The sequence below is a fragment of the Falco punctatus genome (assembly GCF_963210335.1).
Source record: "Falco punctatus genome assembly, chromosome: Z".
NCBI classification, from domain to species: domain Eukaryota; kingdom Metazoa; phylum Chordata; class Aves; order Falconiformes; family Falconidae; genus Falco; species Falco punctatus.
In genome coordinates this window covers 14,955,664-14,981,565 of record NC_137586.1, presented here as the reverse complement: position 1 = coordinate 14,981,565, position 25,902 = coordinate 14,955,664, and the positions used below count along the sequence as shown (strand labels likewise).

The following is a 25,902-nucleotide window of genomic DNA, read 5'->3' as shown; positions in this document are numbered from 1 at the left end:
TTTTTTACTTACTTGGTAGTCAGTTATTAAAGATCAATAACTGAGTATCAATCTCAGTCCTATACAATCACAGAATTGTATAGTAAGTGTGAAAGAACATGGAGTAAGAAAATGAAACCTATGAAAAAAGATACATACTATTCTCCTTTTTTAAAAAAACAATTAAAATATTTGCTACTTATATCTCTGTAATCATTTTATTATTCCATAATTTTTATTAAATGTATTTTTGAATCTTTAAAAGCATAAATAGATGGTCTTTTGGCTAATATTGCTACTATATTGATGTTTGTCCTTTTGCATATTTAAAAAAAAAGATACTTTTCTACTTTCTGTAATCAGACTATTGGAATAATTAGGTTTTATTTCTGAATAGGATATTGTTCTCAGATATTTTAGTCCATTTTTAAAGCTTCCGTTGACTTACACATAAAATGAACCAAAAGCTACTTGGCAGTTTGGTGAAGTTTCTGCTGAATTGTTTTGAAAGTTTCCTTTCAAAAGAGAAATAAGTTTAGTTAAATTAGATGCTATTATTGTTGCTCTTTTTTCCATATATACATTAAATACAGAACCTGTGTCTACGTGCTTGGTCTAATAGCCAAAACTAAACAAGGATGTGACATTTTGAAGCATCACAACTGGGATGCAGTGAGACACAGTCGTAGACAGCCTTGGCCAGTGGTCCCTGATGACATGGAGCAGCTCTGCAATGAACTCTCTTCTATACCCAGTACTCTTAGTTTGAACTCCGAGTCCACCAGCTCTAGGCACAACAGTGAAAGTGAATCTGCTCCTTCAAGTAAGTAAAAACAAAACAAAAAACCAAAACAAAAACCCCAAACCCCACCACAGAACAGCATCTTGGTGTTCTTATGAACCTTCTAGCAGGATGAGGTTCAGCCAAATACTGTAAAAAATGTTATTGCAAGGAGTAGTGCAGGCAAGGGGACAGTTAGTGTGCATTCGGGGGATGTAGACAAGTGAGAGGGAAGAGAACAGTGTCTTTCGGGGGTTTACATTTGGTGTAGAAGTAAGAAATTTTAACATCAGGCTAAGTTACTAGTTTTTATGTTGAGTCATGGCAGCTTGCTGTAATACCCTGCTGAGGAAATCTCCATGCTGAGGTAGAAAGATACAGTTACTTGGTTGTCCTCAAAGGAATATTCTAGAATATAAATACATATAATCTGTATGTGTATATATACACACCTATTGCTGTATTTAAATTCTTGTGTATTTTAGAGTATCTAATACATTTTAATTTTGCTGTGGATATTTGGACTTTAAATCCAGAAATATACCATATTTAGATATCATTAAAGGAACACATGGGTTATAATCCTAGTAACTGGGTATTTGCACTGAAATAAGGTAGTGGCTTTTCTTCTGAAGTGATGAGACCTTCAGCTCAGGTCCTCCTCAATATACTTAATTTACACTATTAAATTCTGCAGAGAATATGCTGCATTAAAAAATGCAGTAAATCATGTAGCCTCCCACTTTGGCTTACACAGATTTGCTTACTTTTTTTGCAACACAGACATTTCTTCAAAGTGTATAAACAATTTTCAGTGACAGTCCTGTATAATTTCAGGTATGTTCATCATGGAAGAGGACCGTTTTGGTGGTACTTCCACTAGTACGTTCTTCCTAGATATTACTGAAGATGCAGAACAAATATTTTGTGACAGACCTGGACCTTCAAAGGACAAAGACCGTAGTCCCTTTCCTTTTTTTTCTTCTAGTAGACTTGTGAAAAATCGCATTCTAAACTCTCTTACTCTACCTAATAAAAAACACAGAAGTGGCACTGATCCAAAAGGAGGAAAGCTGACATCATCTGACAGTAAATCAGTTCTGAGGCGAAATCGTACAGTAACAGAACCTGCCAGTAGCATAGACTTTCCTGCTGGGGAAGAATTCAACCCTGTTTTCAGAGTTCCTAAAATCCAGACTTTACGATTAGAAACTTCTTTTGTTGGAAGCAAGCACGTGGAAGATACTGATAGTACCCCAAGTATTGGAGAAAATGATCTAAAGCTGCCAAAAGGTCTTGGAAATGAAATTCATCGGGAAAATACAAGCAGAGAAAGGCTAATAGGAGATGGTACTACACAAACACATTTCAAGAGTCGTAGCCTAAGTTTTAATACAGATACCACAACAAGTGGCATAAGCTCAATGAGCTCTAGCCCTTCAAGGGAGACTGTAGGTGTGGACACTACGAATGTAGATACTGACTATGGAAGTTTGAGTACTGTGGTAAGCACAAAAACAGTTAAACCAAGTCACTGTTCAACACCACATTCTAACCACCTGCCTCTCTCAAAATCCAATTCTGTATCCCTGGTATTGCCAGGGTCTTCTCATACTCTTCCCCGAAGAGCCCAGTCTCTTAAAGCTCCTTCTCTAGCTACGATAAAAAGTCTTGCTGACTATAACTTTAGCTACACAAGTTCTCGAGATGCCTTTGGCTATGCTACACTAAAACGCTTACAACAGCAGAGGATGCATCCTTCACTGTCTCACTCAGAAGCCCTAGCATCTCCAGCAAAGGACGTGCTGTTTACTGACACTATTACAATGAAGTCTGGCAGCCTGGATTCTCGGCTAACCCCAAGTCGGTAAGGGATTATTATGTGCTCATTTATTTCTTCAGAGCTGTAAGAGCAATTATTGAATAAAACCGGTATTTTTATAATATTTTTTCCAACTTCACCTAAACATGACAGATGTTGCAGAATGATTCATAACTTCATTGAAAGCAGAATCAATATTGGGGAAATAATGTAATGGAATGAGAATTCTCAGTTTCATAAGTGCTGTCAGAGAAGCCTGGCTCTTGTAGCTGTGCTCAGCCCTTTTCTTTAATGCTGTTAGTGACAAAGGAAGATGTTTCCTTTCATCACATTGGCTTACTGTTTAATTTTTTAATATTTAAATGCAATTACACTGCTGACATTACTAAAGTTGCAGTCACACAAAAGTGCCTGTGTAGTCAGGGTCAGGGACTCTGCCAACATGCTCTAGTCATGTTCCCTGTGGCACTGAGGCCATACGACTAATAAAAATGTCAGTTTGGCTTCTTGGCTACAGCAGAGCAAAAATTTTTACTTGTATCATTTATTTTTAGATGGCAGTGTCACCTCATTATTTTTTAATAATATTAAATGTTCTGAAGACTAATTAGATAGTTACATAAGATATCTAGCTCATGACATTGACACTGTTCCCAGCAGCTACAGTCAAGGCTTAACAACTTTCTCATATAAGCTCTTCTACCAGTTTTTTCCTTTCAAATAATCTTTGCTACTGCATTGGATTATCACATTACTATTGAAAGAGGAAGGACGCTTTCTGTCTCTGTTCTTGCCTGAACATCCTCCTCTCAGATGACAGGAAGGGGACAAGCCAGCAGTACATTAGTCATCTGCTCACTGTACGGAACAGCAAATGCCCAGTCCCTGAACTGCACTGCACATACCCAGTTGAATGTGTATAGTATCCATTTACTACTATGCATTTTTGTCCTGATAAAGAGCGATGTTGGTTTGTTGATGTTTTCGGCAAAGATGCCATGAAGTGAGTTTTGTTCGCTTTGTTCAGTTATGTTAGAGCTAGACCGAGTGTACTGGTCCAGTTCAGGATGATTCGGTGGTTAAGCTGCACTATGCTCCATCACTGGCTTCCTGTGCTAATGCAGGAACAAATCAGCGTCATTTCAGTGGCAGTACAAGTTTTGTTGCGGCTGTAATAATGTACCATTCCTTGCAGTAATGCCCTTGATTTCATCCTGAGACTCTGCAAGCAGTGTAGTACTAACAGTATTCCTGGTGCTTAGCTGCTCATGATCTCTGGTGTCAGTGGTTATGCTCAGGGATTTGAGCTGACCTGTTTAACATTGAACTGAAGTGGCTGGAGCGCACCTGTCTCTGAGAAGGTTCCTTGCAGATGTACATATGACAACAGACTGTCAGATTGTGTTGGTTAACAATATAATTGATTGGAAAGACTGTGATGTACCTAGTACATGTATTTTTCTTACTGGTCACAGCTGAGTTTGCACTGAATAATTGTGGTCCTTTTAATTTCAGAGTGTGTTACTACTTCCAGCTAAATATTGTCTTTAAATGCTATTTAAGTAATAAATTGGAAAGCAGTAGTCTGTCATTTTTGTCTGCCAAGGCTGTTTTTCTGTCCTTCTTCAGAAAAATGTCTTAATTTCATACTTCATACTCAAATCCATGTGTTCATAGCAATGAGCAGCTGTAAATTGATTTTTGTGATATTTCCAGTTGTTCTTTTTGTTCAAAAGGTTGAAAAGCTTATTTTTTTGCATAAGTTGTTTTGTGAGGCTAGATTTCCTACCTTTGTCTTTAAAGACCAACTAAAAATGTTAATGTGCATGTCACAGATCCTGATCGTGGCTCTCACCCTGTCTCCTGCAGACATGCTTTTCCTGAAAATTTAGTGGTGTTTATCACTACTAATGATATATCTGTTAGCTTTTGCAGGAAATGCAGGGATAAATGTTTAGGACTAATAATTTTATCATTAATTTTATGTTCAGAGTAACTGTAGAATGCTTTACTATGAAATAACTAATGCAATTGTAACTTTTTGGGGGGTTGAATCATAGAATCATTTAGGTTGGAAAAAAACTTTAAGATCAAGTGCAACTGTTAACCTAACAGTGCTGATGGAAAGCAGTAATAGAGAGCAGTTCTCCAGCTGTCAGTGTGAGCCAGGGCTCTGGTGCAGCACAGACCTATATGCTGAGAATCTGGTAAGGTTGCTTGAAGAAGTACTGAAATGTATAGAATCATAGAACCTTTTTGGTTCAAAAAGACCTTTAAGATCATCAAGTCCAACTGTTAACCCAGCACTGCCAAGTCCACCACTAAACCATGTCTCCAAGCACCACATCTACAAGTTTTTTAAATAGCTCCAGGGATGGTGACTCAACTACTTCCTTGAGCAGCCTGTCCCAGTGCTTGGCAACCCTTTTGGTGAAGAAATTTTTCCTAATACTCAGTCTAAACCTCCCCTGGTGCAACTTGAGGCCATTTTCTCTTGTTCTTTAAGGATGGCTTGACTCTTACTGTAAGTCCACTGCTACTTTTGTTAGCATTGATCGGAATTAGTTAGTAGCAAGAAAACCATTGATATCCTGTAAATTTTGTTCTGCACATTCCCATCTTACTATAATGTTTTGAACCTTAGGTCAAACCTTGATAATTTAATAATTTTATCTTAGTATAAATCTCTTAACTATTAGGGATAAGAAGACATTTTAATTGTCCATTAAAACAAAAACGTTATAGAAAATTATAAGGCAGAAAGTCAAGTAATCAAATGTCTACTGTACCATACTTCCCAATGTATAGTAATTTGCAGTAATATAATAAAAAAATACTGTTCCTGAAGTGTGTGTCTTTTTACTAGGAACCTTTAATAAAACCTGCATATAGTCCATTACAAAGGGTGATTAGCACCTTTGCTAAAAAAGAAAAACGTTTACAGGTTTTTTTATCTGTGATGAGAAGTAAAATGACAGATAGCCCAATGTGAAATTTTGATCATCAGGACTCTGATCAGCACAGAGGACTTGTTCTCCAGCCTCCCATCTCATTTTACCAATACATTTCTTTGTTCCTGAGGCTGCGTGTCACAGCCACCTCATTGTGCAGGTTCAAGTTTGTTGTTTGTGCATTCGCATTGAGCAAATTCTTGCTCCAATACTTGGGTGACCTAATGGGTGGCTTCTTTAGAGTACAGGAAAAAAATCTTCCTTGCTGTCATCACTAACACCTTAGAGACTCAAGCTTTTGCATTTGCAGGGATGTGCCTTAGTCAGCTCGGAGTTTGTGTATATCCAGGGAAGGCACATTCCATGTATGGGTATGTTTCAAAATGAGGCAGTTAGTTTAAAAGCCTGAATCTTTACTGACTGTGTCAGGGCTGTAAAACTTCAAAACCTTGTAAGTTGGAGAATATTTGTGGTTTTGCAAGGTTGGCAGCCCCTTAAGCAGAAGTTTCTACCTGCTGCCTTTTAAGTCCCTGTCCCAGGACTTTCAAAGAAAAAAAAATTTACCTGAGGAATTACCAAACCATGCAGTACAGTATGAGACAGTAAAAGCCAATGAGCCTGTAGCTGTGATTTGACAAAGTAGCAACCTCTGAGTTCTGCAGTGGGAAGATGAGGGTAGTCTGTGTGTCAGCAGTCCGTCCTTTTAATGTGCCAGAATGAGAGATTTACCAAGATTGTGATTTATTATTTCATGTTACAGGTTCATGAAAGCTTTAAGTTATGCTTCGTTGGATAAGGAAGATTTATTAAGTCCTATCAACCAAAATACACTTCAGCGTTCGTCTTCTGTTCGCTCCATGGTATCTAATGCTACATTTGGTAGCTCTGATGATTACATTGGCCTTGCTCTCCCAGTGGATATCAATGAAATATTTCAGGTATGTATGTGATAACTTACTGGGTTAATTTGCATTTCTATACTGAAAGGTAGCCAGCTGTTGCATTTTCATCAGAACAGACCAGACCTACACAAGTGGCAAAAAATGAATGTGGTACTTCCAAGGAATGCGTTTTGAACAACAGGAGTTTCTTTTCTACAGGAGATTGCTATTCTGTTTTGTATTATCAGGCAAATAATGACACAGACAAGGCTAGAAGAATGTTAACTAAAAGTAGCATAAATACTTTGTCATAAGATTTTTAGTTCACAGCTGGCTTTTATACTAAATTTAGCATAGTCTGTGGACATTTGTTAGTACCTCTTTAGCCAACTAATTGAGATGTTCATTGGTCAGCCATAAATGATGTGTTTAATCACACAGTTAACTTCCTGCTACCACGATCTTGATATAATTTATTTGTATATATAGTCATAGCATTAAATGATATGTCTTTAACCTCACAGATACATATATTTAAGTTAAACTAGATTATTTAAGTATCTTGCCAATTGCCTTCCTCTTTCTACTTCCATTAAAACACATTCCCATATAACAAACTGATGCATCTCAGGGTTTAATATTTTGTTACTTCATTATAAACATAAACAGGACATGATCCATGTTATAGGTAAATCAGTCTGCTTCCTTTATCTTTATTTTACTTAGTCTTTGCCTTTCAAACCTAAATTACTTACTACTCTTGAATAAATTGCTAAAGCTAGAGCAAAGGCAAGATTTTCCATCATACCTGCTTCTGTTCCCTTTTTATGACATGACTACTACTACTTTCTCCTTCGCAGTCTTTGGGCATATTTGTTGCCTTATTTCTTCTCTCACACCTTGACTCTACAGCATCTTACAGGCAACATTTTAGATATCCTGGGTGTTTTTGCACTGCTCTCCCAAGTTTGCTAGCGGTGCAGAGTCATCATGGAGAGATCATTAACAGCCACCTCTGGGTCACTGTTTTCCTTTAATAAGTGTTCATTCACAAATATATGGTTTTCTCACTGGCTTTTCTTCAGTACTCAGGAGTCCATTCCTAATTTCCTCCTCTATGTAGCTTTTTTTTTTCTGAAGTAAAAAATGGCCAACATTTTTTTCTCATAAAATCTACTTTTCCTTTATATATGATTAGCGCCTGTGCTAATTTTAATTTTCACTTGAATATTGCAGGTAAAGGAAACTCCGTATTTCCAGAAGAAAACCACACCTCCATTTGATGACCGTGGAGCTAGGGTCTTTGCACCTGATGCAGGAGGTACTGTTTTTATTCCTCTCCTGTACATTTCTGTTGATTGTTTGTACGTCTGGTACAACAAATAAAGTGTTGGTTTCCTGAATTTTTTTTTTTTTTTTTTTTTCCTTACAAGAAAGGGTTATTCTTAGCTGTTTAGTTTTGAGAGCTGTGTTCTGGATTGAGGACAGCAGGCTATTAATGACCTGTTTTATTTAGCATGAAATAACATGATGTTACTTCAAAGCAACGTAAGGTTGGTCCAGCTCTAATAAACAAAGGAGGAAAGTCTGTCTATCTTTGATTATAATACAGGCTAATGCTAATTGAAAACTGGTAGTGGCACTGCATTAAAGAAAGAAAAAAAAATTAAGGTAAGATAAAATACGTATGCCACATACTGAGCTGTTACATTTTTACTTCCATTTGATTACACGGGAATTCACAAAACCTAACAACTGAATTGAATAATTGAACAAAAGAACTAATCATGTTAGGTGTGTATTTCAGAAATTAAGCTTTGTCTGTCTGGGATGTTTCCATGACAGTCAGCGTAGTTGACGGGACATGGGACAAGAGAATTTCCAAGTGCTCTGTAATGCTTGGCTTGTCCTAGAACGCACTTACTTTTTACTCCAGAGTAGCCAGAAATCTACAGGGCATCAGTATGTGTCTTTTCAGTGAGACAACTGAAAAAGAAGCATTGAAAGTTGTCCTAAAATAGTATAGGATAGCTGTTGTCTTGCCTCCTATCTAACTGGAGCTTTATTTACAAGTACTTGGAATGTCAAAATAGACCCACCTTTCTGATTTTATTATTACTTTTGTGGTGTTAATATATAAAAACCTGATTTTCCTGAAAGTGTGTTTCTGTAGTTTGCTAAGTTTCAGTGTAAAGTAACTCTTGTTCAACATTGTATTTGTTGGTATTTTCTAGCCAGTGAAGAATGTCACTGAAGTGTCTTCGCCTTGTTTCTGTGTTGCGTCTAGTTTCTTCCCATTAGGGGCACTCAGTTACAGGGGGGGTTTTAAGTTGTGTTTTCTGTGTTCATTGGTGCATATGTCATTTAAACAACTGGCATATTGTTACACTGTTCTTGTTGGACACTATGGAAATTGGTAACAGTGGTACATGTGTATTACTAATGTTGATACAATGTCACCATTTACATCTTATAGCATGTGTGTTCAGAGGTTGAATTCTGTCCTTGGCAATGCTTTATCTATGATAAGCTGGGACTAAAACATGTTTCCCAGATACTAACAATATTGGGAGTTTAACCACTCAAAAGTTCCTCGATTTTCACATGCACACCCTCCCAGCCCTAAAAGGCTTACAAGGGGAAACTTAATGGAAATAATGTTGGTTGCTTGCTTTGGTTTTTTTCTGACCTGTTAAATGCTTATCTGCAGGTCTTCCATCAGGTACAAGTGATGTTGTCAAAAGCCCTTTTCAGATGCTCCGACAGCAGATCAGTCTTACGGAAATAATGAATACCAGCCGTTCAGATGCCTCTCAGTTTTTAGAAAATATGGAGGATACGGGGCTACAGGAGCACACAGATGAGAACTGCCTTTACTGTGTCTGCATTCAAATAGTGGGTTATCAGCCTAACAACAAAGTGAACTCTTCATACAGTCGTACAGGTTAGTGTTCCTTGTGGGGAAGTGTGATAAAACTGACTGAAAATACTGAATTTTTATCGTTTTTAAGATTGATCAGTAAGGTTTTTTTCTTACTGACTGTTGACCTTGAAATTAATTCTCCCTAATAAGCTCACTGTGCAACCGATGGTATTTCTAGCTTTTCTGTTTTAGTGATGTTAGTATGGCTAAATGCCTGCATGGTGTTTTTTAATATTTCTAAGAGCTTATCAGAATATAAAATTGGAAACTTTATTTAGTATTTAAAATCTATGTCCTGAAAACTGACACTCGCTGCCAAAGTAATGGAAAGTCTGACTTCAAAGCAAGTCTGTACAAACCAAAACAAATGAAATTGGAGGAGTTTGAAGGTGAGCTGTAGTTTCTGGGATTTAGTCATCTTCCTCTATATTTTGAGATTCAGATGAGATTCAGAATTATTTTTCTGAACTTGCTCTGCAGTGCTTGCAGTACATGCCTTTTGTAATGTCTGGAATAAAAAGATAATACAGTAATGGATGCTTAGTAGGATTCCTCACCATTTTACAACATTGTTACACGTTGAGCTAGCATATAAAGAGTACTATTGGCAAGGAGGATGATGTACAAAATGTGAGGAGTGGCCCAGAGAGGTGTGTTTGAGCTTGAGTTCAGTATTGAGAAGGGATGGCAAATAAAATCCCAACTGTAGTCTTCAAATAGCAGAAGGGCATTACAGGTGTGGCAGAGCCACCAGGCTCTTGTTGGAGGCACACAGCCAAAGGACGGGAGGCCATAAACACATGCTGCAGGAATAGAAATTTGAATTCAACGTAAGGGGGAAACTCTTTGCAGTGTAACCTGCCTCATTTTGAGGTGAGCCCCTCTTTGAGCAACGGGTTGAACTAGATCTTCAGGACTTCCTTCAGACCTGTTTTTCTGTGGTTCCGTTAACTGCACCACATTTAAGTTTGGATTTTATATCCTTATCTTTAAATCCAAAATGCCAAAGGCTGTGGATAGTGAAGCCTCACAGCAGAATCTTACTTATCACATCTTTCTGTGGATGAATCAGAGCCTGTTCTGCAACATCTGTGATAATTGTATAAACAAAAAATTATGTGTATGCAAAAATTCTTTTTTGTGGTTGCGTAAAATAGAGCACAGATACAGCAGTAAGAGCCTTGTGTGTGCTGACAGGTTTTGGGCTTCTGTCAGTGTCTGAGTTGATTATTTTCATTCAAGTATTTCAAGATTCAAAAAAAGTGAATTTTAGACATTTTGACTATGATTTGCCCAGAAGTCCAACATCTAGTTTCCAGCTGTTTTATATGCACAGTACTTACTGCATCAGTGTCTTGCATGCCTACCATTGTTGAAAAATAAGGAAAGCATTTGTAGTGAGGAGAAGTGTGAATATCAAGGATGTAACATCTTGTTTATGTTAGATTTTTCAGACATTCCATATACTGACTGGTGTGGGCAGACCATACACAATCACTTAGATGTGCATTCCTCCAAATTTTCTGGAATTTCAGGCTGTAGCGATGCAGTATCCCATGGTTCAGCTAGCAGCACCAAGAGTACAGAGCTTGTACTAGGTAAGTTTGAAAGTCTTGTGATTAATAGCAATTATAACTTACATATTTGAGGTATTCTGGAAAAATAATATTTCCTTTACATATACTGCAACAAAGTAATGCTCATTATTTAAAAAAAAAAAAAAAAAAAAGAATAAGAACAACCACTGTCTTGAGATGGGAGAATGTACTTTTAAACACTTGTCCTTTTGCTATGCAGCATTTCTGCAGGTTATTAAATAGTTCTGTATCCAACATTACAAGCAAATCAATTGCTTTTTTTCCCCACAGTAGCGTTAGGTTTTTTTTAAAAAAAACAACACGCCATAATATCTTGTCAAGTAGGTGGTTGCTGATTTCTCCAGTATCTGATAGAAACAGGCCAGGTAGTCACTCACCCGGTTTGCAACTTGATTTTGTGGTAGAACAGCACTGTAATCGAAACTTACAGGTTTTCCCATTTATGAAATGGTGGTTTACATGTTTAAATTATTTATGTTAAAATTCTGAAAATAATGTGGTTTTTTTACTATTTCAATGGAAATATGTGTTGATAGTTCAGAATATATACATAAATACTTGTGTGTGTTTATTTATGGAATGCTAAAACAGACTTACATGGTGTAAGATTAGCTCAGGCAAAGATTATTCTGTTTAAACTCCAACTGTTTAATTTGTTTTTCCAGGAGTAAAATCAATCCCAGATGATACACCAGTGTGCAGAATACTTCTGCGGAAAGAAGTCTTACGTTTAGTAATCAATTTGAGTAGTTCAGTAGGAACAAAGGGCCATGAAACCGGACTCTTGACGTAAGTTCAGTGAATTTCAGACATTTTAGCAACATCTAGTTTTATGTATTCTCCAATATCTCTGGGATTGTGACTAACCTTACTTCTGACTCCTCAAAAAATTTTCAAGCAGATATGCTTGAATATAATGTAAAAGCTAAACAAAGGATTTTCTTTCTAATATTTATGAAAATCAGTAATTCAACTGTAGTGATAACCTCATTACATACCCACTATATCATGCATCTTTAGAAAAGAAACAATTCTTTTTTGTTATTTGTTCCAAATAATAGATATCAGATAAGCAGAATAATGAACTGAATGTAACTTCCTGAGAAACACTATTACGCTTTAAGCAAGCGTCAACTACTAGGATTAATTTATAGAAAAAAAAAACATTTAAAAATATATGAATACAAATCCAGGGACCAAATGTTATAATAAAAGCTGTAGGTTTCTGGGCTAGTGACATTGGAAACTGATGTACAATCGCTAAAGAAAAATGCAGAAATGTTCATTTTAGTTTCAGAAATGCTTGCAGTAATTAAGTTAGCTTTTCTGTATTTTTTTATTACTGCTGCACATGTGGATAGCAATTCTTTGATATACTGTTCTCTTTCTACATCTATAATTTTAAGAGTAGGTGATCTCACCAATTCCGTACAACTTTCAAATTACATACTGTTTCATCTCATTAGTATAGATTTCTTCCAGTTTGGTACCAAATAATGCTGTCTATTTTGATTTCCTTGCTTCATCAGATCCAGAATTTAAAATGCCTGTTACTGAAGAGCTCTACTTTGTTAATGATGACAAAAAATCTAATGGAACAGTTTTGGTTTCTTAAATAGATAGAAATCTCTTCCAGACTTAAAAAAATGCTTTTTCACCTTTTCAGAATTAAGGAAAAGTATCCCCAGGCGTTTGATGACATATGCCTTTACTCTGAGGTGTCCTACTTGTTAGCACACTGTACGTTCCGACTTCCATCACGAAGGTTCATTCAGGAGCTATTTCAAGATGTACAGTTCTTACAAGTAAGTGGAGGGTTCAACTGCGTAGATTGCACCAAAATGTGCCAGCTGGGTGCAGGTTTCACGTTCTGAATAAAAGATGCTTTCAGATATGTCTTAAACGAAACCGGTTTATGATGTCTCTCTAGTAACAGCATTGATACTTCATCTGTCTTTTTCTTTAGATGCATGAAGAAGCAGAGGCTATTTTAGCAACACCAACAAAACAGCCAGTAATTGATACATCAGCTGAATCCTGACCTCTGTCTTACGCAGTGCGTCGCATTTTAGACTTTCTGAAATCCTCAGACAACCTCTGACTGACTGGATAAAAGGCTTGGAGCATCACCTTCTAGACCGTTCCAGAAGCTACTGGTACCTGGAGACTGAACTGAAAACTTTCTTCCTCAACCAATTACTGCCCCAGTCTTTTGAGCCCTTTGGGGAGTTGTTAAACGTTACCGTAGTTTTAATAATAGTAATTACCAGTATATGCAAGAGCCAAGCACTGAACACCTCCACAAGTTTTCATTTCATTTTCTACCATAAATTAAAAAAAAAACAGGACAACACACAGAGACATCTTTTTTTGATTGACTTCCAATTCTGTTCTAGAGAAGCAGAAGAATGCCTTGCTTTTTAAACCCTGGATACCAGGAGTCAGAGATGAGGGTGCATTCCATTGCCAGCAATGGGGAGCCATGCTGTAATCATGGGCACCAGGGGATTAATGTTAGCCCTCCTCTCTTGGTTTTTGTACTGTTTATAACACTACTTGGGGGTTTGTAACTTCAGACAGAAAGAAAAACCTCTGTGAATCTGAGGTTTCCTTTAAGTTATTTTAATATTGCTGTAGTTGTAAGTCATTTTATTAGCAGTCTCTCCAATTTCATGACATTTACGTACATGTATCTTATCTGAACCAGTTAAGGATTTTCACTACAGTTTGATTTTAAAACTAACAAATTATTTAAACTTAAAATGTTGAAATCAAATTGTTTTCCCTGAATGATATGCATGTGTTTGCAGTTTCTACACTCATATAGTATGAATGTTGGTATTACTTTTAACTAAAATCCTTAGAAAAAGCATGATTTCTGACAGATAAATGAATATTGTATAAACTAAACTTGAAGACATTTAATCATTGCTGCTGTTATGAGAAGACATATTATGAGTGTTTTCCAAGTTCCATGAAACAGCCAAAAACAAAGGTTTATTTTAATTTTCAATGGATGAGTGATCAGGCATCAGATAGTACTATTAATTGTAGTGAAAAGCCTTAAGTACCAAATTTTGGAGCAGCATTATGTTGCAAAAGTTAAATGATACAGGGGCTGTTAATGATTGAAATGGTTGCGCCTATAATGAGGTTTCTAAATTAATGAGTGCAAACTTTAGAAAAAAGTAAGAATCCCTGTCACTTTTGTCATGACTCTAAAGATTCAGAAGCCTTTACACAAAGGTAATATAAATATATGCAAATGTGTATATACAGTAGCATGGTCACCTTTGTTAGAATGCCTGTGATAGAAGGGATTACCCTTTGATTTTGATGTAGGTGAATAATTCAACTGGACTGTACAAAGTAGAACGTATTTTTGTCCATTGGCTTTTACCATTTTTTTTATAATTGTCAGATTAATTCTCTAAGTGAAATTTATCCTGATACTCATAATTCTGTTCTTACTGGCTATACCACTGGAGATTTCAGTAAGTAGTCCTGTGATTCCTGGTGAAACGTAGAGTTCATTTGTTCTTACTGGATATTTCATCTTGCCACATAAGCACTGCTTTGCAGCTATCTTTTCACTGAGTTCTCACGTGCACTGCATACCGTCAGGTTCAGGTAAAGCAGATTAAGTTGCTGCTCAGAGTCAGATTTAGTTCCTAAGATTATCTTTTCATGAGTACCCACTGAAAGAAGGAGCAAAAAGAAACTTCTATGGTCAGTGACACAAATATATCTGTGTGTCAAGACATGTTTGAAATGCTTTGAAAACATACCACACCAGTAACTATAGGACTTCTGGTTGTAAGAAATAAATGCTTCTGTAAAACCAAAATGTCAATCACAGTAGACCAAATAGTGGTATAAACTCCAAAGGAAATAACGTAGTTTTCCCAAAAATGGGGCTAGTGTATCTTATACAGTAGTTTCAAACACTACCTCAGTTAGGCTAGAGTGTAAGACTTTTGTTTCAATAACTAGATGGGGTTACATCAAACAACTCCATGATATTTTTCTGCAGTTCAAGCAAAATAAACAAATTTTATCACCTGTATTAAAAAAAAAAAAAAAAAACCAACCAAAAAAAAACGAAAAGAAAAAAAAAAAAAAAAAAACAAAAAACAAGAAACAACTTTGTTCATTTGTTACCAGTTTAACCCATAGCACTTAATGTAGAAAGCACCATAGGAGGGCTTCCAATTATAAAAAGGTAAGCAAAAGCAATGTCAATATACTTTTGGAAGAACCTCCATCCTGCAATGCTCATGTGTTCTGATGTACTCGCTCGTGTGGGGATCCGTGACAATAGAAACTTGACATACAAATTATAGCTACAAATCCAGTTATAAAATATGGTCGTTCCTTTTTCTGAAAGTATATGAGTGTCAGTAGATTTCAACAAGTATGCATCAAGGATGTAAAGTCTGTACTGTAAATAATGTACAACATTTCTAGAATTAATTTACATTAAGCTCATGTTAATACTTCATTTTAATTGGCAAATGAAGGGATACTGTTACTGAAGGAATTTGATATTGGCCTAGCTATAAACTGTGAATTTCTAATTCTGTAGATTTCTTTTTTGAAAGATCCCTTTCAAAGTCTTATTTTGGGATTTTATTTGCTTTGTGACAAAACTTTGAAAGAAAACAGTAGTAAATAAAAATTGTGCTTATATTAACCCTAATAAAGAATCCTTCCACTTCTCCTAGAAAGGTTTGCAAGGGAAGCTGACAGACCACCTGCTTTCTATTTTTCCAACCCGAACAATTGCCAATACTGTCAAATAAATGGCAAAGCATATAGTATTCACTTACACTATATAGAAATACAGTTTCATTGCTGTGGCAAAGAAAACTCATGGATGATTCAACATGCTAACACAGAATACTCGGGTCTGGTGCAGAAGCCTCTGTGGGAAGGAGACGGCTGGCTGTGAAACCGGTTTCATTTGGCCTGCTACATTAAGCTGGCTAATTTTCTTAGGTCGTCTTTTACAGTCAGTGGAAAGGGGTAGTCCTTCCCAAAGGGCTGAAGGAGAGCTAACTGAAGGGCTCCCAGTTACTTCCTCACGGGACTCCTTCTCTCCACTGAGTGGGGATGAGGACTAAGCTGGGTGCTGCAAGAGTCCTTTTGGAGAGAGGTGTGCAGAATGCTCCCAGCTGCTGTGGACATCCCTTGGAGCTGGAGATGGTCAGGCTTTGAGGTGCCTAACTTGTACGTTGGGCCCCTGGCGTGTTGTACTTGAAACAGCCTATTTTCCTCATCTGTCAGGTCTTACTTGACCTGACAATTGTGCTCTACACATGCTCTCCTTGGGTTTTGTTGTTTTTTCCGTAAGACACAATGAAGTGCAAAGGATTTGGTAGTTTACTGTGCCGTGGCTTGGCACACTGAGGTAAGCTGCTCTTACAAACATTTAAAAAGGTAGCAGTGAGAATCCTGCTCATCTTTTTGTCATCTTATTTTGGAACATAGGTAGTGGTCTTGCATGTGAGTTGTAATTTGCAATGAGACTGGAAAAACCTGTAAGACATTTACTAGGTGCCTGAAGAGAAAGGTAGCCATCTGAGAAATGGGCAATACTCAAAGCCTAGTAAGCAGCAAAAAAGTTGCTACTGCTTATTGCCTTTTTGGACTGCAGGAAGCTGGTGTTGGCTTGTAAGTGAATGTGAGCTCAAGCTGAGCCAGCCACAGTGAAAGGACTCTTGCCAGGCTTTGGAGTGTCTGAGCTTTCTGCTCGCCTCGTGGCAGAGCTGCTCACAAGTCCTGTTACTTGGAGCTTCGCTGGAGCCAGCTGAAAGCAGGTCCTGTAACTTCTTTTTTTTTAAAGTTACACTTGTATTATCATGTGCTTATTAAGGGTATGCTAGGTGAGTGTAGAATCTGACAACTGAAAAAGACCTTTGGGGGCCATACTAGAAGACACATTTGTATTTTGCTAGAAGCCCCCCTATCCTCCTTGGTTATTGTTGAACTCCTGATCCTGGTTCTCTGGATAGTTTTGTTTTCAGCAGATTTGTGTGTTCAGTAAACAATGTGGATTTTCTTTGGGCTAGCTTTGTAACATAGACAGACAGCAATGCCACAGCATGCAGAATTGCACATTTTGCTTGTAAGATACACTATTTTATTTGATAAATATAATTTATGCCAAAAAATGTAACATGCCATTTTGCCACTGAATAGTGTTTTAAAACACACAAGATGCATTGTCTTGGGGGGGAAGGCAGACATTTTGTCAATTTAATTGAAAAATTGTTCCAACACTGGGCTGTCAGCATCCCCAAAACTGCGTTATAAGAGATTAGCTAAATCATTCTGAGGAGGGAAAGGATCAAGGAAAATCTCAAGACTTACTCTCTCTGTCCCGTGTGGTCTTTTTTTATTTAGTAATACGCTGCTACATATTTGGAGGTTCTAGTGTTTGTAGGTCACTGAACAGACAATGAAATCTGATTTATATTGTATACCTGTAACATAGAAAGAAAAAGTATTTATATATTTTCCGTAAGAAAACTGCATTGAGCTGTGTATAATTTAAACAGAGGCTTGTCCCAAAATGGTATTGCCCACCTTGATTTTTTGGGTTTTTTCTGTTTTGTTTTTTTTATATAGTGTGTACAGTTAATGTCAATGGGCATTAAAAGCCTCCTGAAGCGTAGTCTTATCAAAGGGATGCATTGTTAATAAAATGTACTTAAACTTCTTATAGTTGTTCTTGTCTCATCTGTACCTCTCAGCCCTATAAATGGGTTGGAATTTGTATTTGGAAGTTACTAATTAACCAGGACAACCTGAAGCTTTCCAAATAAACTTTTTGGTAAAAAAATATATTTTACATTAATGCTTTGCAAGACATAAGAATAGAAGGGGACTCCTTTAACAGTTTGTACACCATTTTTATTTCAAAAACCTTAGCATGCTGATACTGAGAATAATTTTCCATTATGCGACGATTTAAATATTAGCATTTCAACAACTGCTGTGAAAGTTGAATTAACGAAAAAATTAAAAGTTTACATTTTTACCCATTCAACCATTAATGCAATACAGATGTCTTAAAGATAAAAATTATACGTGCCTCCCCACCCATGCAAAAATTACTTTTCTAATCCTTATTTCTAGTTCTAGTGCCCTTTGAGTGGCATGAAGGCATTTTCCACCACCATGTGTGCTTTAAAGCACAGGTGGTTTCAGCAACCAGAAACGGGGCCAGCAACCAGAAGTGTTTATAGAGGGAGAGGAGATAGCTTCTTAACCACCTTGCCAAGCAATCTGCTGGTACCTGGTACAGTGCTTCCATGCTTTCACGTAATGAAGCTTCATCAGTGCAGGATCTCCTCAGGAAAGACCAAGGGAATTGAGGTGGGAACTCTTCAACAGGCCAACCTGTCTCCCCCACCATCAGGAAGGCACAACTCATAACACTGCTTCCCCCAACCCCTGCCCAGTCACTCCGGGGCTGAATTGCCCCAGCCATGCCCCAGTGACAGCAGCTTTTTCAAAAGTAGGAATTTGTGCTTTGTTACAGCTGTCCTCAGGCATAAGGAGCTGCATCATGATGAAATTTAAAATGTTTTGTTGGATAACCTGACTTTTTTGACTGACTTCTGCTTCAGAATTCCTTAGGTGTATAACTCTTGCTTTAGGATACCTCTCAAACCTTTTAAAATAAACAGGCCTTTTCTTGAAACACGCAGCTAGGAAGCTTTAGTTTGGTAGTGGCAAAACAGCTTGCCTCTGTGTATTGGCCTTTTTTCCAGCAGTGAACTTCTTAAACTACACAAGTACACATGGTATGATGAAACGCTTTGGAGAAGGAAATGTTCGAAGTATACCATGGTATAAAACTTCAAAATTCACTGTCACTCAAAGGAGAGTAACATAAAGGGAGGAAAAGTTTCTCTGGGATGTTTCCCTATTCTCTGTCAAACTGCACTTCAGCGAAGTGTGACCTGCTGTGTTTCCTTACTCCACCGTCTGAGGGCTGAAAGGAAGGCCTGTGCTGCTTTGTTTTGGTTAGTTTGTTTTTTTCTTCTCAAGTAGATCTGTGTGTGACCTGCACATGGACACAGCACAGTGTGTGTTGACTGGATACCTCTAACCACAGCCTGCCACCTGTGTGTTTGTGCCTCACCTCTGCCTGCCTGAAGACTCTGCCACAGCCTGTGTAAGGTCTTGCTGGTTTTCCTGTTGCAACTCAGCTCACAGACATTACAGCAGTAGCTGTAAGCAACAGTATAAAACCTAGATGTTGGTCAGCATCAAAACTAATTTCTGTGTAGAGCTGCTTCGTTTAAACTAACTTAGTTTAAACTTAGCTAAAATGTGATTAGCCAGTTAAACATGGGGGAAGATAAGTAGCTACATTTTTAAAAGTTAGCTGAAGATCAAATTGCAAAAAACACTTCATTTTTTCCCTTTTGAGAACTGCATATTTTATGCTTTTAAGTTGAATTCATAATTAGGTAAGACCAAAAGGTTCTTTGTTCACTAAGGCAGTTAATCTGATGAGGCTTTCAGATACAATTCCAACTATTCTCTTCATTAAAAACGTACAATGTTTCAAAAATCAAAATGGGAGACCAAATTCACCGCTGCCTACTGTAGGGATTCTGAGCACTGTAATAAAAATACTACTTTTTTAGTACATGCAAAAGTAGTGTTGGAAGATGTAGCTGATACGTAAACTGAATACAATGTTCTCCACAACTGGGATTCGTACACCTATGCATTGACTGCTGTGTCTGCTTACCTTGTTTGGGGCTTGCTAAATCTGTGCAGGGGTTAATGCCAACAAAAATGAAAGTCATGTGCACAAGCCCCTCTACTTTCTGAATAAATTTTTAATCTCTGCAAAATCAGTAGTTTTCTGCATCAGGCTAAGAGAAATTGCTGTGATCTAACCTCCTACATAATACTGGCCACGAAACAGCCTATAAATCTGATGTAATGCCTGTAATTTGTGATGAAACAATAGCACGCATCATTCCTGCGTGCAAGTCAGTATTTTTAAACTAGCCCTGCAGCAAGAGCTTTGCAGCATTAAACAGAAGTAGGACAGTTGGACTTGTGAAAGCCTTCATCAAAAGAAGTTGTTGTGGTTAAAGAAATTCTTACTTACATTGTGTAACAGACATGGGATGGACTCAGTGGAGGAGAGAGTAAATCAAAGCTTCCTCCCTAGGCAGTGCACATCTGTTTGTGAAATGTATCTCAGACTGGTCTTTCTGCCAGCTATTTCTCTGGGTGATGCAGCAGCATCTTCATTAAAAATATCAAAGTAGTAGTGTGGCTGGTACAGCATGGCTGATGGTTCTGGCATGCTTGCTTCTACTGTCTCCAGAATTTGATAGGGGTCAGATTCAGCTGCAAGATGAGAAGAATAAGTAAAATTTTCAAACCAAGTACGAGTCTGAGGTGCAGGTGTTGGCGTAAAGTTTCTCTCTTCGTTTTTGTTAGGGTAAATCCAGGAAGAGTTGTGACAATCAACCTTATCTTCTGTTGGTGTTGAAGACGGCTTGGTCCATGGATGTAGTTTCTGGGCTTCAGCCTTATTGTCCACTGCTAGCATGTCAGGAATGCAGTCACTTATTTTCAGTACTTTCTCAGAACTGATCTACAAGAGAATAATTAAAAAAAAAAAAAAATTACTCATAAAAAGAATCTCTGCATAAAGGAAAGGCAGTGAGTACTTCAAGCACTTCTAATGTCTGAAGTTCTTTTAACTTGGATTTTTCAGATACAAATGAATAGAATTTGAAGGAAAGACATACAGAATGCTCAATGGAAGCTGTATTTTATGTGGAATTTATCAGAGTGTGTATTTAGAGGTGTTTTTTTTAAAGTAAGTTCGATATGACTACATTTGAGGAAGGAACCATGTCCCTCTACTTTAAAAACTTTGCCAAGGTCTTTGATGTGTGCCGTCTCCAGGCTGAACCGCTAGCCAGCAGGGGGTGGCAGCAGCGCGGGCTGTCGGGTTGTGCAGACTCCGGCGCTAAGTGGTCACTGAACACCGGCCGCAAAAATGGCAGCAGCCCCGTGTGTGCCAGGGCGGTCAGGCTCCTGGTTTTGCGACCGCCTTAGCACGCAGCATGGAAGCAGCAGCTTCTCGTTCAAAGGGCCTACAGAAGATGCTGAGGGCTTTTTTGCCAATCCTTTCCTCCCAGCCAGACCTAGCAGAGTCCCCTGCATGCTCCCAAGAGACAGGACATGCATCACTCCGCTGTGCCTTACCACAGGGGGGTGTAGACTAGGAGGAGCGGGTGGATGCAGTTCACGGGATGCAGCGAAGTGCAACATTGTCTGGTCTGTTGTGTTCAGACCGTGCTGGGTTTTGAACAGTAATACTGGAAGAATCACCACCTACTGTATCAAAAGGTTTAATTTATCCTCCAATTATGCTTTAACTTTTCACAGCAACAGACTGCAGAATGTAAACTTACCACTGCAGAGTCACACAAATATCAAAAGGAGAATTTTCTACTAAATCGTGACATTAAATTATGTTCATTTCTGGGTGAGTGTCACTCATTTTTAAATTTAGTCAACAACAAAAAAAAAAAAATTCCTGAAACTTCACTCATCAAAGAATGGAAAATTTTAAAACACTACATTTTCAGTGATCTTTCTTACCTTTAACTCTTTGAATGACAGCACTTTGCTTTTGCTAGGACTAGGTATTACAGGACAGCAGCACTCCTTCACCCTGGAAATGAGACAGCAAAACAAATGATGTTTTTGTTCTCTCATCTAAGCATATCCTACCAGCAGAAGCCACGCATAGATGTATACAGAAAGAGCAGCAGATGATGAGTGTCTCAGGAATGCCGCAAGCCAAATACTTACAACATCCACACAGCTGGACAGCCAAAGGAAAAAATGAATGAGGCCTTCCAGCAGGCTGGAAGCAACAAGCCGCAGCTGTGGTTTGTAAATTACACTAGATATGTTCTCTGTCTACAACAGAAAAACGCACTGTAACTTACCATTTCAACTTCCAGTGGCATATAGCTGCTACTAGTGCTGGAACTATCACTAGCAGGACTAGAAGGTACAGCATGCTTGCTGTGAAAGAAAAAATACTTCAAAAATTTGTTTTCAACTTCTCACCCGTTAAAGTCAATATAGCCTGAGTTTCTGGGACAAAAATAACACCAAGCCCACATGAGATACCTTGCAGCTAACTCAGCAGTAAAGCCGTGTGGTCCATGGTTGCAAGTTGGGCTAGAAGTTCTGGGATGCAGCTGTAAGTCTCTTGATTTCCTTTACCAAAACTGAATTACTAGATTGCTTTTAATTTGCCCTCATGTTAGCATCTTACCTATAAAGGGTGCATTTCCAAAAGTTAATACAATGATAATCTCCCTGAATTATTTTGTTTACGTTTTCTCTCAGATCCCCAAAGATGACAGATTTTACCATGAGACATTGACAGAACACCTGTACCTCCAGTATTAATGCACTGTAGCAAGACAGACACTACGCAAGTGTTCATGCTCCCTGAGGAAGCATCTCAGTATCTGCTTCTAGCTGGAAGGAACAGCCTTGAGCTGTTTTCCATGAACAGTTGGAGCTGTAATAGGCAGGCCAAGGGGGAGCACTGGTTAGTGCTCACTCTCCCTCTGCCCTGGCCAGTGCCCTCTTGCCCTGTGCCAGCAAGTGGGTGCGCCACTACCACACACCACAGCAGCAAATGGGCATGTGTTACATTCTGCTTTTATCTTTTCTGGGTTAATTAACCCCCCATTTTGATTCCTTGTACGGCAGTACAAATGTCTGTCTGTGCCTGTACAAGAGAAGGCTGGCTAAGGGGAGCTGGAACACAGGTGTAAGAGGCAGAACTGCCTTGGCAAGGGTACGATGAGGGTTTAGACATTGTTCTGCTTGTTAGCCTAGAACATAAAGTCTCCTTGCATGACCAATGCCTTTTCCTACCCCTCCCCCTTCACCTCCACCCCCAACACATTTCTCAGAACCAGGCATCTCCGATTCAGTTCATAAGTTTCACAACCACGATTGTTGAGTGGTATTTCCAAGGGAACAGAACTACAGGCAACTATTTCCTGTTCTGCTTTGATGATCAAATCTGTCCAGTTAGTGAACTACAGTGCTTAAGCCAGCAACCCTTTCTTATTGGCTTATGAAGGAGTCAACTTAGCAATGGATTTAAAGACTGATGAGAATATGAAACAACATCAGAGTTTCAAGAATCCATACAGAAATTAGTTGTTTGCACACAGGTCTGTAGTTTTCCCCACATTAGAAAACTAGTTAAATCCAAATGCAATTCTTCAATGCATTCTAGCAAACCAAACTCACTAGTCATGCAAATATGCACAAATTAAGCTACTTCCCAGAAAGATATGACTTAAATAAGCATGTAAAAAAACGTAGCTAGTTGAAAGTATCAAAAAGCTGTGTTGATATGCACATATTGTTTCTCAGTTGGATTCTTTCTCAAGTGCATTTTACATTGAAATAAATGTTTTCCCTTGAGAAAGGAAGATTATTCTAACCGTTTGAATCACCCCATCCTTCTGCCAGAAGACAAATTTTCCACAGCCAATACTCACAGTTAAACGGTGTGTCTATGTATATAAAGTCAACGATGGGAGTCTCTCCTCCACCTGTATATGCTTTAACCACTAGTTTGTATTTTGTGTTTGACAGAAGGTGTTTCACAGTGTATCTCTTTTCTTCTGGGTTTTCAATTGTGTATTTACATAGCACTGAATCATCTAAAATGAAACAGAAAAGACAGAATCATGGAATTGTAGAACCATGGAACGGTTTGGGTTGGAAGGGACCTAAAAGATCACCTGGTTCCAACCCCCCCTGCCATGGACAGGGACACCTTCCACCAGACCAGGTTGCTCAAAGCCCCATCCAGCCTGGCCTTGGACACTGCCAGGGATGGGGCATCCACAACTTCCCAGGGCAAGCTGTTCCAGGGTCTCACCACTCTGAAAGTAAAAATTTTCTTCTTTATACGTAATAAAGCTACCCTCTTTTAGTCTAAAACCATTACCCCCTGTCCTATCACTACATGCCATTGTAAAAAGTCACTCTGCATCTTTCTTATAAACCCCTTTAAGTACTGAAAAGCTGCAATAAGTTATCCACAAGATGTTACAAGTCAGTTTAACTGAGACCACTAGACCACTGAAATAACAGAACATTTGTAACCCACCTTCTTTGTAATTTACATACTTCCTTCTGAGAAGGATGATGCATCCTGACTCATTGCCACTGGTATGAACTCACATCCCCTGTAACCGGACTGTCCACAACATTGACCAGCCTCTGGCAGACCACCTAATAATTTGCTGTCAAAAGCTGCAACTGTTTATTTTTATTTCCTTTCACTAGAGCTTTTTAACAGAATGATCTGGGTTTGCCATTTCCTTTTTCACCAGAATCCCGTAGCCCTTAAGCTAAGGTCAAGTTCTTTGAAGATAACTAAAGCAAGAAATCTCTGCCCGAAAACAACTCTTTTGCCTCTCTATTGTGCAACTCCCAAACCCCAGGGACAAAGGGTTAGCATATTCCTCCTGTTACCAGTCACACCCCTTGTTTGCTAGCTCAGACAAACTGGGAAGCAGGAAATCTTCAATTTAAACATTTAAAGTCTAACTGGGATTATTTGCAGAATTATGGTTCATCTATGATTAGTTTAGTTCTGATAGGAATTCCTACATCAGCTGCCTTCAGTTCAAACTAGGCTTTTTAGCCTGGTACTAGTCTAATCAGCAGAAGGATCTGATATAGGACATGATGCAACTGGAAGAAGAGGCAAGGGAAAAAAAACCAAAATCCTTAAACATGGAAATATCTGAAAACTGTAATGGAGCAGAGTCATCTGGAACAGTTTTGAGTGTGGAGCAGGAAGATCAGATATGAAAATTTAAACACGGCTTTGCGGCACCCCACAGCTCCGTTCTGCTGAAGGAACTCCACTGTAGAGCACAGCCACAAATACTTTCACTATGAAAGAATTTAAATGGGGAATTTACACAGTGCTCAAATTCTAAAGGAAATAAACTGTATCCCGACTGTTTCTAAAATACCCCAAATCCTAGTAAAACTAACATACTTTCTATGACTGTCATCCAAGTAGACCACAAACAGATGTTTTTGAAATTCATCGAAAATTCAAATCACAAGAGGCAGATATTTGACTTGTCCTACAGTACTGCACGAATCTTTTCTGGAGCTTGCACTGGTGTTAAAAGGAGCTACAGACAACAGGACAGGGGCTATAAATCTGTAAAAAGCCAGGACCCACTTCTGCCCATTAGCACCTCAAGCATTAGAGAGGAATCAAACGCAGGAGGTGTTGAAATCTGTATATTGCCTAATAAGCCAATTTTCTTGCCTAATGTGAACTTTCTAAGGGGCTACAATAGTCAGCAACAGCCTTTTGGCTGTTTCTTTTGTTTGGCTGTTTCACTTGTACCAATGACAAAAATTCCTAAATCCCAGAGCTCAATTACCTGGAAGGATATGTTTTTTGGATCCTTTCAAACTGCAGTATTCGTGTACAGGTGACACATAAACATGGTAGCCTCTTACAAAACCAGACTGTGACTCATTTGTGGGGTAAGAATCCCAAGACAGCGTTACTGCATTGAAAGTCAGTTCAACTTTATCCACCACAGGATCAAGCAGAGGAGCTAGAAGAAAGGAAATTCAAGTAAAACTCTCCATTATTCTTCAAGAATGTTTATCTTCTAACTTGAAAAATATCTACATTCCCATGTGGTGTTTCTGTTCATATCTTACTTGTATTTAATAGCTGAATAAAGCCAAAGCGCTCCACCAAAACTGTCAACTTCACAGAGCTTTCATGCAGTCCACATTATACACAAAGCTGTGACTGCTAATCACAGATTTGTTTAGCTATTCTAACATGGACTCTGCCTGGTCACTGCACTAGTTAAATATCCT

At 38.3% G+C, this 25,902-nt stretch overlaps 2 protein-coding genes across 7 annotated transcripts in view; one reads left to right on the top strand and one right to left on the bottom strand.

Moving 5' to 3' along the window:
- RICTOR (RPTOR independent companion of MTOR complex 2) overlaps nucleotides 1-17,657 on the top strand; it is a 92,796-nt gene extending 75,139 nt beyond the window's left edge. The window contains exons 30-38 of one of the 2 annotated variants that reach the window (XM_080372106.1): nucleotides 573-802; nucleotides 1,598-2,627; nucleotides 6,294-6,471; nucleotides 7,651-7,735; nucleotides 9,125-9,358; nucleotides 10,792-10,935; nucleotides 11,601-11,724; nucleotides 12,602-12,740; nucleotides 12,902-17,657. In XM_080372106.1, coding sequence (XP_080228232.1) covers nucleotides 573-802; nucleotides 1,598-2,627; nucleotides 6,294-6,471; nucleotides 7,651-7,735; nucleotides 9,125-9,358; nucleotides 10,792-10,935; nucleotides 11,601-11,724; nucleotides 12,602-12,740; nucleotides 12,902-12,976 — 2,239 coding nt within the window. In that variant the 3' untranslated portion in view covers nucleotides 12,977-17,657. Of the gene's footprint in view, nucleotides 1-572; nucleotides 803-1,597; nucleotides 2,628-6,293; nucleotides 6,472-7,650; nucleotides 7,736-9,124; nucleotides 9,359-10,782; nucleotides 10,936-11,600; nucleotides 11,725-12,601; nucleotides 12,741-12,901 lie in introns of both variants that reach the window. The other variant, XM_080372105.1, reaches the window with a different exon arrangement.
- Nucleotides 16,384-25,902, bottom strand: part of LOC308056548 (oncostatin-M-specific receptor subunit beta-like) — a 36,611-nt gene continuing 27,092 nt past the window's right edge. For 3 of the 5 annotated variants that reach the window (XM_080372137.1, XM_080372139.1, XM_080372140.1), the window contains 5 exons: nucleotides 25,449-25,628; nucleotides 23,529-23,693; nucleotides 21,942-22,020; nucleotides 21,589-21,661; nucleotides 18,974-20,569 (listed from right to left, as the gene is read on the bottom strand). In XM_080372137.1, the coding sequence (XP_080228263.1) occupies nucleotides 20,120-20,569; nucleotides 21,589-21,661; nucleotides 21,942-22,020; nucleotides 23,529-23,693; nucleotides 25,449-25,628 (947 nt within the window). In that variant the 3' untranslated portion in view covers nucleotides 18,974-20,119. Of the gene's footprint in view, nucleotides 17,421-18,973; nucleotides 20,570-21,588; nucleotides 21,662-21,941; nucleotides 22,021-23,528; nucleotides 23,694-25,448; nucleotides 25,629-25,902 lie in introns of those variants that run through there. The other 2 variants (XM_080372138.1, XM_080372141.1) reach the window with 2 other exon arrangements.